At 37.6% G+C, this 14,319-nt stretch overlaps 1 protein-coding gene across 1 annotated transcript; it reads right to left on the reverse strand.

Moving 5' to 3' along the window:
• Positions 1-1,604: 1,604 nt before the first annotated feature.
• Positions 1,605-13,791, reverse strand: PKN2 (protein kinase N2; the record flags this gene model as incomplete). Its single annotated transcript, XM_010075200.1, has 16 exons — positions 1,605-2,350; positions 2,431-2,511; positions 4,160-4,267; positions 5,376-5,518; positions 7,183-7,259; positions 7,361-7,423; positions 7,971-8,147; positions 9,207-9,298; positions 9,386-9,461; positions 9,553-9,689; positions 10,138-10,267; positions 10,536-10,710; positions 11,028-11,103; positions 11,239-11,382; positions 13,215-13,324; positions 13,606-13,791. Coding segments are annotated over 16 exons (1,979 nt in total), but the record flags the coding sequence as incomplete, so codon positions are not given.
• Positions 13,792-14,319: the final 528 nt, after the last annotated feature.

The raw sequence follows: 14,319 nt of genomic DNA on the forward strand, positions 1-14,319 counted from the left end.
ACTGCAAAACACTTAATGACATTTGTTAAAGGCACATTTCATTTTAATGCATAGTGTACCATTCTAAAATATCCTAATTTCCTTACAAAGTGCTTGAGCAGCCACATACAGATAAAGTATAGCAAAATATATTTACAATCTAGGGTTTAAAATCTTAATCTGCCTAAAAATATTTAAAAAACTACAGAGATAAAATTAGTGCTTTCTTTCAGCTTAACTGGGTGAACATACCCTGCCCTCTAATTTTTAATTTTTTTTTTAGTGATTTACTTAGATTAAAAAAAGATTTCTGTACAAGATGTAGTTACAAAAAGGTATTTTTGAGGATACTTCCGTAAGTGTTAAGCACCCTGTTAGATGCTCATATAATATGTATTTGGGAGCCAAAAAGGGTGAACTGACTGTACCTCAAAAGTATTGGTTTCAGATAGATACAGGAACATAATTTGTTTCTTATTAATTAGAATGCGGAAACAAGTGATGCTGAAAAGTTGCCTCACTCTGCCAGACATGATTTCTAGAGCTGGTAAAGATGCCTGCCTTGGTCCCAGGGTGTGGCAGGAGGAGGGAATACCTTGATTTAGACCCATTAACCATTTCTGTTTTCTCCCTAAGCCTCTCCCCTGCCTGACACTGCAGGTCTGTCCAGCATCATCATTTTAAACCACCACCTTAGCATTGCACACTCCAGTGGTTTGTGTTTCTTCTCTGAGTGAAGTGCTGATTCTCACTGTCTTAGCCCATAAACAGCAAACTCCCAGCTAGAATGAACCTGGGAGATTACATATGCAATCAGCTCGGAATGATGCTACAGCTCAGGACCAGAGGGGAAATCTACTTTCCAGGAATTAATGTTTGCCCACAGAACACCAGATGCCAAAAATAGGGCTTGGTTTACAGGTATGCACAGTGTCTGGTCTAAATTATTTTACGGCTTTCTAGGTACAGCTTTTAGTGTTAGGGGGTTTATAAAATATACGCTGGTTCCATAAAAATATTTATACATTCTGTTACAACATATTGCTTTTACCCTCAGTAACTGCCAATTTAATTTCTGGAGTTCAGTGGCCTGTATGTATACAAATATTTTTTTTCATTCAGAGTTTTATGTCCTTCACTCGGCCACTGTGCAAAATTAATGAAGTGGTATAATTAAATTACTTGCCTGGACATAAGAATACATTACAACTTCCAAATATACATGTTCACAGCATGTATACATTGAAAATCCTTGTGTTTTCTAAAAGTGATATGATATTGTACAGCAGATCCAGGGGCATGGAGGTGGCTAGATGCAGACTGGTTAACAGATCTGTCAACTTGGGGAGAGGGAAAGGCAGAAGTGGATGGGCTTGGGAAATGCATATGCTTTGCTCTTTGTGGTTAGACTGAGCTGTTGCTTGTTACATTCTTCATATCAACCAGGGTTTTAAGCCATGCTTAAAAAGCTTGAAGGCAAAACTGTTTGGCAAGTGGCTTTGGTAAACTTTTCGGATTTTTCTTTGTAATGGAAGCACTTACGCTGTTGTTATCTCAAAGGCAAGGCGTTTAACATTTTTCCTAATAAATACCATAGAAAATTTACAAAACAAGGCATATCTGTTCTCAATACCCTTCTTTTAAGAACACAAGTTGAAGGTGTACATAGAAATGTGTGGTTTTATAGACTGCACAAGATAATATTGAACTGAAATAATTTGCCTTCTCCAGCTAGAACCATGTTCTGTGTGAGTGCCATCAGTATCCCAAACTGCTCTTTCAGTGTGGCTGAGATAAGTGATTACCTAGTTCAAAGTCTGCTTTTCCCCACTTAAGGCAGATACTTAAAGTGATGTCATCTGCTGTGGAAGAGTGAGAGAAACCGTACAGATCCATGTGTGCCCATGTGTGGGAAGCTTAATACAGCCTGGATTCACCAACTCGGCTTAAGAACTCCATACACCTGCTTTCCAGTGCTCAGATAAAAAACAATATACAAAGAGGCCACTCTTCACAAGAGTGTTAAAACAGTACTTAAAAGGATCTTCATGTGATTTAAAAAAACCCAGAAGCTACAGGTGGCACAGAGGGCAATCAAAGGGTCGGTATTCTTCTGAGAGAGGCATTCTTGTGAGCCAGTCAGCTGGGGTTTCACAGTGTCGAGAAGTTAACACCAATCAGCAATGTAGTCAAAATCTCTGAACATTTCCTGCTCTTCTTCTGAAAGTATCCTTGGTTCCCGAGGTGGAGTGAGGATAGGTGCTTCAGAGGTAAATTCGTCATCAAAATTACTAACATCTTCTCGTCCTCTAATGGTGGGTACAAAAGGAGGCTTCACTTTCTTGGCCAGTAAAGCATTCCAATCTATTAGCTGTAAAATAAACCAACTGCTGTTTAGTTTCCTGTCTCTACTCCTTAGTGTCCTTAGAAATAATATCACCTTGTACTCACCCTGAAGAAGTGATGCTTTTTCACATCCTCAGCATCTTTCTCTCCAGCTCCAAGACGCCGCTCTGGATTTCTTCGTAGCAGCTGACAAAACATGCACAATTTCAGTGCAAAAATTCCAGGGTAGGGGGAAGAACTGGGGAGGATGAGTGCTACTGTGCAAGAGCCAACACCAAGATTGGAGGGACAGTGAAATTCATACTGCCTGACCTATAGAAAATTCTTGGTCCTCAAAGAAAGGAAAAGACACAGCTGTAGATGTACACAGGTAGAGAGAGAGCAGTGCTCTTTTAGAGATGCCTGAACCTCTTAGTGCAATTCCACCAGCAGCCAAGCTCTGAACATGCAGAGAGTGAACTAATCCGCTCTCACTGCAGATCTGTGGTACCAAGGCTGGTACCTGAGGTGATCTGATCTGTGGGGCTAGCGTTCAGCACACAGACACTGAGACATGTGCTGCTTGCTGGAGAGGATACAAAATTTACATAAGCTCGTATTTCTTGCTTGTCTCAGAAGGGAGACAACTATGCTGTCTCCTGGGCCCAGCTATTTCACAGCATTTGATTTACTGAGAGAGGGCTGAGTGCTGCTTTCCACACCCAAGCCAAATGAAAGGGTTTTCTAGTTAACACCAGCAGTCAGCTGCTCCTACCTGTGAATCATGCTGCTGTGAGTAGACCCCTGGTCCAGGCAGAGTGCCCAGCATTAGGGTGGGTTGATAGATTCATGATGCAGCCATCAAAAAATAACGTCTAATATATTATGTAGTAATTTCTCAGATGGGAACAGTGCACACAGAGCTACAACTAGTAAATTGCAAACACAAAGTTCAGATTGTGGGGGCAGTGTAGCCATCCCCTGGGGATACTGGAATGAGAGTTTATGAGAGTAAAAATACCCGTCCCAGGTACTGCCTTAAAACACTAGTCTTCCTTCTTCCTCTAGACAAACACTCTTTTCCCAGGAGGAAACAATAATTTTAAGCTACAGAATATTTGTACTATTACTGAAATACTTATGTCACAGTAGTTACTGTGCTGCAGCATGTTGCTGAATTGGGTGCTAGACTGATACTCAGTGTCACACATGTAAGGGGAGAGGCTGCCTCCTGAGGCTTTGAATCCCCTCCAGCAGATGCCTTTCTGTCAACTGTGAGGAGCTTCTAACTTACAACAGCTTTAAGCATCTTCTTTAGATAAGTAAAGGCACTGCACTAAGGCATAGCACTAATAACAGTCATTAACAAAATCAGCTGTTCTTTGCCAAGAATGGGACTGCAGACACCATGTGTACAGTGTTCCCTGCCCCACTTGGAATGAAACCAAAAAGATTTAGAAGTCTTTGAATTAAAATATTCATGTGACAATGTTAATCTACCAAAATAGGTTAATGCAGCAGTGTTCTGATAGGAAGTGAGAACTGAACTCCTCTAGTAAGATAAAACTAGGAAACTTAGTTCAGCGAGAAAACAGAGTCTCTAGAGTTTTACATTTTAAAAAGAAAAACTTGCTCCAGAATAAAGCAGAATGGCAATAACAATTTTTCTTTAAGGTGATAGGCAGCATAGCAGAGCATAAATGAAACAACTCTGAAATTTAATTGCAGAAAAAGAATACGAAACGTGGGTTCTTAAAGTATTTTGTTCCTCACAAAAGTAGTTTATTTTCTTAACGTTGGAGAGGAAAGAGGATAAGAGGGGAATACTGTAATATTACTGTTATTATGTTCTTACCCGTCTCATTATGGAGATGGCTTCTGTAGACAAAAATCGTGGATATCTCACTTCATCATTTACAATACTGTCAAACACCTCTTCTTCATCATCTCCAGGGAAGGGAGACTGTAATGAAAAAAATACTATTAGCCTTAAAAATCCCTTACAATTGAAAATAACATATATTCAGCTGACAGTTTGGAATTAGACACCCTGAAAAGAAGTCTTCCTTTTTGCAGAAACAGATGCAGTAGTTTCCCATCAGGAAGAGACGAAAGTAAGGCAAATTGGTATTATCCCTCGATTTTTACTGAAGGACTATGCTTTAAAAATGTGCTTTTAGAAGTAGAAACACCTAAAACTGGCATTTTCTTTGAACTGTGATGCAAGAGACACAGAGAATATGGAAAGTGTGCATCAGCTCTTCTTTGGTACAGCTGCCATTCACAAGTAATATGGTCAAGACTAATTCGGTTTTGTAATATCTGTAGCATGTTACAGCTCAAGGGTTTTGAAGTGGCCTGGCAGACGTAGGTGACACCCTACAAGACTTTTGTCCTTTTTTACCTGAAAGGAAGTTGAATGATCATCTTTTTTGAAAAAGAACAAAATGATGAGCAAATCTATAGTTTTTCTCCAGTTTTTAGCATGTAAGCATGTGCTACCTGGGAAATACGGTAACAAAATGGACTAGAAGGCAAAAGAATACACGCCATGGTAGATAACCACTCAGTAGTAATTTATTTATACCAGCTCCTTTACATGGAACTGGGGCATTCTGTTGTAGTGCATGCGTAGTTCAAATGGTAAACAGCATTGCATTTGGCATAATCTTTCACTACGATCCAGTTTTATGAATTCAATTTCACTTCCATTCAAGCTGCAGGAGTTACAGTTTGTGTAATTAACAACAAAGTAAACCACAAATCTAGAGGTTAGTTAGATCTGGGACCAGCTACAGTTAATTCACTTCCACAATTGCTGATAACAAGCTCATGACACGACTCAATTTCTATAGCATTATAGCAGCTAGTATCAGTTAAGTACCTTAGTACTTCTTTCTCTTGATGAAACACATTACAACTCGGTATGCCTACACATACTGTGTATACAAGTATTGATACGACTGTGGCAGGTAGGGTATATTAAATGTTGACATGCTGGTATCGTGAGTTTTGTAACCTTTTTAACATATATTAATTTTATGACTCCACTGTACCTTACTAGAACTTACCTCACCCACTAGCATCTCATAGATGAGCACACCAAGACCCCACCAGTCCACAGCTCTCGTGTAGGAAGTTTCTGTCAGCACCTCTGGAGCAAGAAATTCCGGTGTGCCACAGAATGTGCTTGTTCTGTCTCCAAATCCCATTCCTGAAAAGTTACAGTTAATGAAAAGCAAGCAGTATTTTCTGCCACTCTACAACCTATTCCTCCTCTAGAGCAACTTCAGCCGATGTTGCAGCTGCAGGGCCTGTCCTGGAGGCTCAGGCCAATGAGGTAAATGTTCCCCCATTCTTTCCTCCCACACCCTTGTTCCATGTGTGCTTCAATATAAGTTTTTCTATCCCTATCTATATGCAACGAGCCAAATTAAGCTTCCAGTTACACCTCTGTCACCCAGTTATCTTTGCTTGGAAAGATAGAAACAATCTTATGCTGTATTTCTACTAGGTAGCATAAGAAAATGTGGTACCCTAGTCAAACGCACCAACTATAGATGCTTCTGTAGTGGCAAAATTACATAAAGTAAAACATGGAGTGTAATGAAACAACTCTGAGCAAAATAAGCCCTTATGTATCTGCAAGAGTGTCAGTTTGGGACATCAGCACCTCACAGACTGCTGTGACACTACAAGTAGAGGTGCTGCAGAAAGCATAAGATAACTATTTACTGCAGTAGTCAGTAAACCAACAAGCTTTCCTTGTCCTTGTTTCCTTTTGGCATTTATGGAACTTGTTTGTAGCTAAAGTCACAGGACTTGCCCTAGAATATTAAAGACAGCAGTAATGTTTGAACACCTGCCAAATTTACTGAATTCCCTCTTAAGCTATCTAAAAGGAAAAGATAGGGAGGACAAGCTGTACAAATTTGAGAAAGTAATGGACCAGATCTCCCCCCACAATGGGGTTTGAGAAAGACACTCAAATTTCAGTCCCTACCTCTATTTTATGGCTTATTTGAAAGGTAAACTCTCTTTAAAGTCTAAGAGTTTATGTTCCTGCAAGACTCTCCAAATTCAAAGCTTATCTTACAGTGTTACACTCAATATTTTGATTAAGAGCAAAGAGGAAGCACATGTTATGTACATACAGGTACAAAGCCTATTTACTGTTACTAATTGCAGTCTTAAGAGTCTAGTCATCATTAATCTAGATCTACTTGGTACAAAAAAAGAAAGAAAAAATACTACAACTAGAATACTATTATACAGGCAAGGTCTCAATAACAGTAATCATCCAGTTAGAATTGTTATACACACCACACCAGTGGTGGGATGCTTGAAAGTAACTTTCTATCATCTCTGCTTCCCTTTTGGGATACATTTATCTATTTTACCTATGGTATACTTTCCATGTCATTTCCATATACTTAGCATAGCAACTATTTCAGAGTTTAAAAAATAGTGAATTTGTAAAAAAGCAAGAGTGAGGTATGGATTATAATGGTACTTGATTTCATTGTACAGTGTCAGCATGTTCAGAATGAGGAAAAACGCTTAATGCTTTTTCTACTAACTTGTAAAATGCAGCAGTATGCCTTATTAATAAGCAGAGATATGATGAAATAAGAATCAGAATAGGTGATGCTCACGATTAAAAAAAAATTTTAAAAAACATGGCTATGTTCAGATGCTCCTGGTATTTCCCTACTATAGAACTTCCTCCGATCTCCACACTTGTACAATCAGATTTTTCCTTCCAGTGATACAGGGTAAGTATACACTATACAGATTTGGCAGTCCAAAAGCCCCAAGGAACAGTCAAGAGTAAGACAGACTGGAATTCCCCTAGAAAGAAAATCTAAGGGCCGTTACCTTCTTTGCAAAGACCAAAGTCAGCAATTTTCACAAAGCCTTCTGTGTCCAGCAATAAGTTATCCAACTTCAAATCTCTAAATGAACATTTAAGAACAGAATGGCATCAGTGCTGTTTCTTCAGTGCTATCAGAATAGCTGAAATTCATCTGTTGGAAACGGGTCGATGACTACTTACCTATACACGATTTTGTGTTCATGTAAATACTGAAGTCCAAGAACCACACATGCAGCATAGAATCTGTTGAAAAAGTTGAAGTTAAAATTTCAATGGATTTTAGTCTTGCTTTTCAGACTGTGAAGTCCTTTATTATTGTTCTGTTTTATTAACTATCTTCTGAAGATTACACATTGTTTTTTCAGGCAAAAATGCTTGAACTTGCAGCTTTCAAGCTGTAGCATGTTTGCTTGGCCTGGAGGAGAAATTTTATGTAGTGTCCACTGCCAGGGCATTGAAGGATTTCTAATTTTGCTTATTCTTTCCTATTTTAGTCTCATTTGCTATTTTAACTTTTCATTTAGCTTTTTCGTGTAATCTTTTTTAAAAAAAGTATTATAAACATTAAATATTTGTATGTAACTTTTGAATGCAGTGTGGACTAATGCACATTAAACCTCCATGTGTCTTTTTCTAACAGAATCAGTTAGATCTCCAACACTTTTAAAAAACTTAAACAGTATTTACTGAAATGAAATAATGTAGAGGCACGTGGTGATAAAGATCTTAGTTCTTATCCACTGAACAACATGCCCTTCCCTTAGTGCCACAAAAAAAGATGGATACTCACACTGCTCTTGGTTCAGAGAAGACATCAGTATGAATGTGCATCATCAGATCCCCACCAGCAGCGTATTCCATTACAAAGCAAACATGATCTTTGGTTTGGAAACAGGCGAAAAGGTTCACCAAGAAGGGATGTCTTACACTATTCACAGTTTCAAATATTCGCTTTTCACACATCAAGCTGCAAACAGAAAATCAGTACAGAAAGTCAGTACAAGTATAAAGCTGAATCCTGAACCACAGTTTTTCAACTCTTAGAAACCATTGGTAATTTATACATTATTATTCCTCAGCATAAGGTAAAAACATTTTTTGTTTTGAGAGAGCACTTTTAATACTTACACACACATTAAGCTGATGCCAGGTTTTCCACAAAGTTGCGTTTAGCTTTCACAAAGGGAAAAGGAAACCTAGCAGTCCATGAAAATTGCCAATTTTCCTTCCAAATACTGACTTGCATTAAGTATGCATCAATAACATGTGACATTAGCTTACATCCATTTTTATTTTCATTGTATACAATGGAAAAACAGTAACAATATTATAGACATCTATCTATAGTAATTCCAGATTATTTTTTTTCTCCTTTAGCCAACCGGTTAATTTGTAGCTTATTCTTCATACAGTTTTCTTTCTTCCTGCAAGTCAAATGAATGTAGTCACTATTAAACAGTTGTAAAAGCACCTTCTTGTACTAAACCAAGAGTTTTGTAACTGACATTTCACTTCCAAGAAAAGAAAAATCAGAATTTTGGGGCAAAAACTTTTAAAAAACCAAAACAAACACTGGAGTATACACAGAACTTAAGGGGAAGATATGATGGGCAAAGTGTAACAGTACGTTGCAGGTTGAGAAATACCACCAGAGGTGTTTCTACCAGTAAGGAAAACATAGTCACTGTCCTCCTGAAACGTGATGAAAGTCTATAAACAAGTAATTTGAATAAATGACTGCAAGAGAACCTAAATGAAAAACAGGATCAGCTTTAAGTCAGAGCTGCAGTACAGGCACGGTAAGAGGGGCACTGACAGGAATTGGTATTCCTGGGCTACACTGCTCCCTCCTTTCCCCCAGAACAACGACTGTACATCTGCTGCAGCCAGCTAAGCAGGGAGATGACAACTTCTTTTGCTCTATCCCTGGATGTAGCTCCTGGTTGGGAGAGCTTACAGTTGTGCTGCATGTGGAAACAAAACACAGTTGTTGTACGGAATCCACGTATTTATTTTACAAACTGACCTGTCTACTTCATCACGAGCAACAATATCTCCTTTCTTTAAGGCTTTAATAGCAAACATCTCGTTTGTGTTTTTGTACTCTGCCAACAGCACCTAAAACAGAAGATAAATGATTCATTTAAGAGATATATGTAGTTTTTGATACAGCCTTGATATTTGATATAGGCTTTTGACATTTACCTTTCCAAAATGTCCTCTGCCCAGTACAGCACAACATCTGAAATCCTTGAGGCTGAATTGAAATCTTTGTTGTGATCTATGTAAATAAAAAACCAGTCACAAATCTTCTAGTTTGCTAGCTTTAAGAAATATTATACACATCAACAGCAAACCCACTGCATTTTTACCTTCTATCTTCAGGCTCTCGGGTGCTGGTGTATTTTATGTCTGAATGGGGAGCATCAGGCTCACAGATTATTTCAGGCTGGAGTTTTGGGACAATACTATTTCTGCCATTTTCAAAATCAAAAGTTGTTCCTTCATCCTGTGAAGACAAAGAAGCCTGAAAATTTAAAACTGCTTGCCAAGGCAAATGAATGCAGAAATTTTAGTATAAGCATGCAAAATTCTTAACACAGAATTACCTAGGCTGAAATGGTATACTTTAAGATTATACAGATAAGCAAGGTTTTAACAGACTGATGAAACCTATTGTTCCAGTCATTCTGCTCTTTGTTAGTAAAACCATTCTTTCCTGAATGATCTAATGATTTTGGGCTTTTGTTTTTTTCTGTGGTGGAACTTTGAGAGTTAAAAACACCAACGATGGAAACAAGTGCCACCAAGAGTAATTGGAGCATTGCATTGAGACAATTCTGTATGTGTAAGTTTAGTTAGCATATGCTGAAATATATGGGAAGAAATCCATCAGAGAGATGCCAATATTACAATCGTGTTAAACTGAATAACCCCAACTTGTTAAAGTTACTTGCCTGAGATGGCACATCAGAAGCCTTTATCTCAGAGGAAGATTCACATATTTCCCCAAGGGAAGATGCACGGGGTGGAGCAGGCGGAGGCTCAGGCTCAGTGTCAAAGTCCAATTTGGCTACAGGAGAGTCACTGTCAAGAAAATAACTCCTCAGTAGTATAGAGACTGTTGTAATAGTATGAAAACCAGCTTAAACCTGCACATTACGTAGATCTCTCCTAAAACACATCTTGCGTGTGTATATCTGTCTATAAAATGGATATCCAAAATTAACACACTGAAAGGTCTGCCGTATTGCAAAATAAACAGATTTTACATACGTTACAATACATTAGGGCATAAGCATCTCACTGTTACTCTTGCTCTTAAAAGTACTTAAAATTTGTCGGTATCACCTACCTGGCTGGCGGTGATAGTTCAGCAATGTGTGCATCAACCACTGGCACGGTAGCAGACACTGGTGCTTGAGGGCTGAAGGTACCAGAGTGATTTACTGTAGGAATAGCTCTTCTTACCAGCCTCCCCCAAGTGGCAATATTAATATTCATTTGAGGAGCTCTGAGAAATGTTTTGCCTGTGGATATTATGAAAAAAGAAAATAGAGTGCAAGTAATTTCCTTACTTATTACCAAAAGCTATAAAAAAATCTTATTAATCAGTTTATAGTTTATGAAGAACAAACTGAATTTGTCATATTCCTTAGTAATTCCAAATTATTCATTATTAAATGCTAATACATAATAAGGAATTCTAAACCAAATAATTTCTAAATGCAATGCCAAATCCTTCATTATCAACAGCTCTATTCACAGACAAATATTAGGTCTCTGCATAAACTATCACAGATCTGTACAATTTTTAAGTTTTACAAGTTTATATTAAAAAAATCACCTTGCTGTTTTGAAAAAATTTTCTTCTGCCTCTGGAGTTTTGGTCTTCTTTCAATGACTGGATTAAAAAACGTAACCTGCAGTTCAAATAATGTGTGTTATAATTCAAGTATCAGAACAAAATGCATTTTTAAAAGTTTAAGAAAAACTTCAACTATTCTGCAATTTAATACTTGCAAGTGTGCTTGAGCATGTCAAAGAAACATTCTTACCTCTGCGAACAGAGTGCCCTGGGGTTCAAGGTAGAGACACATGCCATGTCGTTGGTTATCCAGGAAGTCTTCCAACCTCAGAAACTTCACTGCACACAGAGATCTCCAGTCACGCCAGTAAACTGAGATTTCTAATTCACGTGACTACGACAGGAAACACATACACAGGAAATTACTTATTAGTAATTGTTCTGCAAGAGTTACCTCTGTGCAATCATACGATCTAGCAACTCAAGGATCAAGAGGCAGAGCTGTTTGTTACTTTAAAAGAGTGCCAGGGTTAACTGGCCATACCCAGCAAGTTCTCACTAGGATGATCGTAGCATTTCACTTCAGTTCAGATGTGATCCCCAACGTACAAATAAAATAAAAGGGTAAAATTCCCAGAAGAGCAGAAGGAAAGATTCACAAACTGTCACCAGACTTTTTGAGTCAGTCTAACACCAGTGCTAGTTCAAGATATTTTAGCTCAAGCTCTGACAACACATTTTTACATGTGTTTATAAACCTCAACTTTACCAGTTTTCCATGTTATTTACAAGGATCAATTGCACTGCATGGCCACATAGTGACATGTTAGTACCCGCATAAACATCAGGATGCAAGACTTGATACAGTATCTCTAGAAATATACAGTTATTGTAAAATGGATGTGAAGAGGAGCCAAAAACTTTAACAAGAACTACTGCTATATCTTGCTAGTGGGATTTACATATTCTTAGGGTGTCTTACATGCTTGTTACAAAACATGAGGAATGCTGCAATGCAACACAACAGCAGCATTGCATATTACTAAGTTCAGTGAGCACAGTTTAATTCCATCGTGATGCATCAATTTACTGTCTTTATATGATAACTATAGATTTTAGAAGAAACAAAAGTTAAGAGGAAGCAACAGATAAGAACATGATGGGGTTTCGAATGTGCATTTCAAACACGGAAGGATGAGTGGTCACGCCCAGCAGCAGCCACGTCCTTTTCTGGCACCAAAAAGCATCAAATATTGATCTCCTAAACAGTGAACATAACACACACTAGGCTGGTGGGAGCTGCTACTAAACTTTGACTAGGTCTAGTCTTAATCAGAGAGCAATTAAGGCTTCAGGCCTCCACAGCTGCTAGTTTTGTTCTGCACTACTCCTAACCAGAACCTGAATTTCCCCACCTGCAGTTCTAAAACTGCTTCCTTCCTAGATGGAAGGAATCTGGCTTTTGGCTCAGAGGGGCAGGGTGAGGTGAGAGCAAATTGGGAAGGTGTGGGAGGTTTTTTTGTTGGTGGTGGGTTTTTTTCTCATTTGCTTTAAATATATACGGGAGATGACATTTAGGCTCCTAAAATATAGTTTAATTTTCAGTCTATTTTGAACATTGATTAAAAAAAAAATCTTTGTACTTTGAAATACTATGACTATCATATATCTGGAAAACAAATGCTTGATTAAACCTATGTAACAAATTCTCTTCAAAAGCTGTGAAGAAAGAAACATCAAGTCTAATTTCAAATACTTGTGTCCTCCAAGTAACATTTAAAACTCTAGGAAAGAACTATTAGTGAATTTATTTATTATTCCTGTAAATTGATCAGCTTCACATGAGAACACTTTCACAGAAGCACTGTAAAAATTCTGACATAGCTTTACCAAAGATATCTAAACTGTATCTGATACTAGAATTTACTGATAGATGATGATGATCCTAATAAAAATTCAAGCACCATCTATCACACGCTAAAAAGATGCTAAGTGTTAGATCTTGGATAAAAATATTATGTCAGTCTGTAGGCCAGAAAATGAAAAATTTGTAGAATGCCAGCCCAGCAAAGCAGCTTAACCCCAGGGAGCCCATTCTCTTAAAGACAGGAATACTTGCACATATGACATTTGAACGTAATCACAACAGGAAAAAAAAAATAAAGCAACATGAAATTAATCTAGGAATCCATTATAGCTGTCAGTGAAGTAAGGCCACATTTTTACCCTGTCTAGTTCCAGTGTAAATTTCTGATCCCAGGACTGATTGGAAATAGGTTTCCAGCTAGTTTGACCAACCACAGTGTTATCCAGCTTCAGTACAGCACAGACTTCATCTGTAAGTAAAGTACAGAAACTCAGCTTCAATCTTTAAGAGGATTTTCCACAAACAAAAAAATCTCCAGTAAGTTTCCCTTAAAAATGTAATCTCATATTTAATTGGTTCTTACGGGCATAATAGCGTGGTTGTATTTTTTTTTTTAACAACTTGACAGATGAAGAAACACGTAAGTTTGAAGCTTCAAATCAATTTACTATTTTAAATTACAGAACACAACATGCACTTTAAAATATAAATAAAAGATATACATAAAAATAAGAGAAGTATATACTGAACTGGACAAGTCATCAGTTTTCAGAAGGTTTCTACTACTCCCACTTTTACTTTTGCTGGTTCTGCTCATGAAAGATGATCTGGCTTCATTTGGACTCCAACCAGGTAGCGTAATCGATGTGGCTTTTGATCGACCAGGGACGTTTTCCAAAATATCTTGGCAGCCCATTAACCTAACTTCCAGAGTACCTAGAACAAGACAGACAATGATTTATCAAAAAATTATGTTCTTAAGGGTACAAAGTGAATGACTAATGATTGATTTATAGAAATAGCTCACATTCAGACCCCCAGAGGGTATAACAAAAATATCAGATAAAATCAAGAGAGACAGACCTAAGACAGACAAATAAACTGAAAAACATTAAAAGTCAAATATATGGGACTCAACCTTCTAGAAGGAGCAACAGTTCACCAAAATAACAAAAAAAAAGTTTTTGCTCTGTGTCTCAGAAATATCTTTGTTTTCTTCACTTAACAACCTAACTGACTTGGGCTCAAGTTGTAAGCAATGTCATTTTTTAATATGACAAATCTTGAGTTTCTTATTAAAACAATGGATCTTGCAGATGGGACAATAACATTTTTTCAGGAGTTCTATATAACTAATTAAAACTGGATAGATCGCTTCCGTAATTAAAATGAACACACTGACTATTGAGAATACAAATTTGTTTAAGATATATTCAGAAATCACAGAATCATAGAATCATTAAG

Source organism: Pterocles gutturalis, unplaced genomic scaffold (genome assembly GCF_000699245.1).
Source record: "Pterocles gutturalis isolate BGI_N339 unplaced genomic scaffold, ASM69924v1 scaffold12727, whole genome shotgun sequence".
NCBI classification, from domain to species: Eukaryota; Metazoa; Chordata; class Aves; order Pterocliformes; family Pteroclidae; genus Pterocles; species Pterocles gutturalis.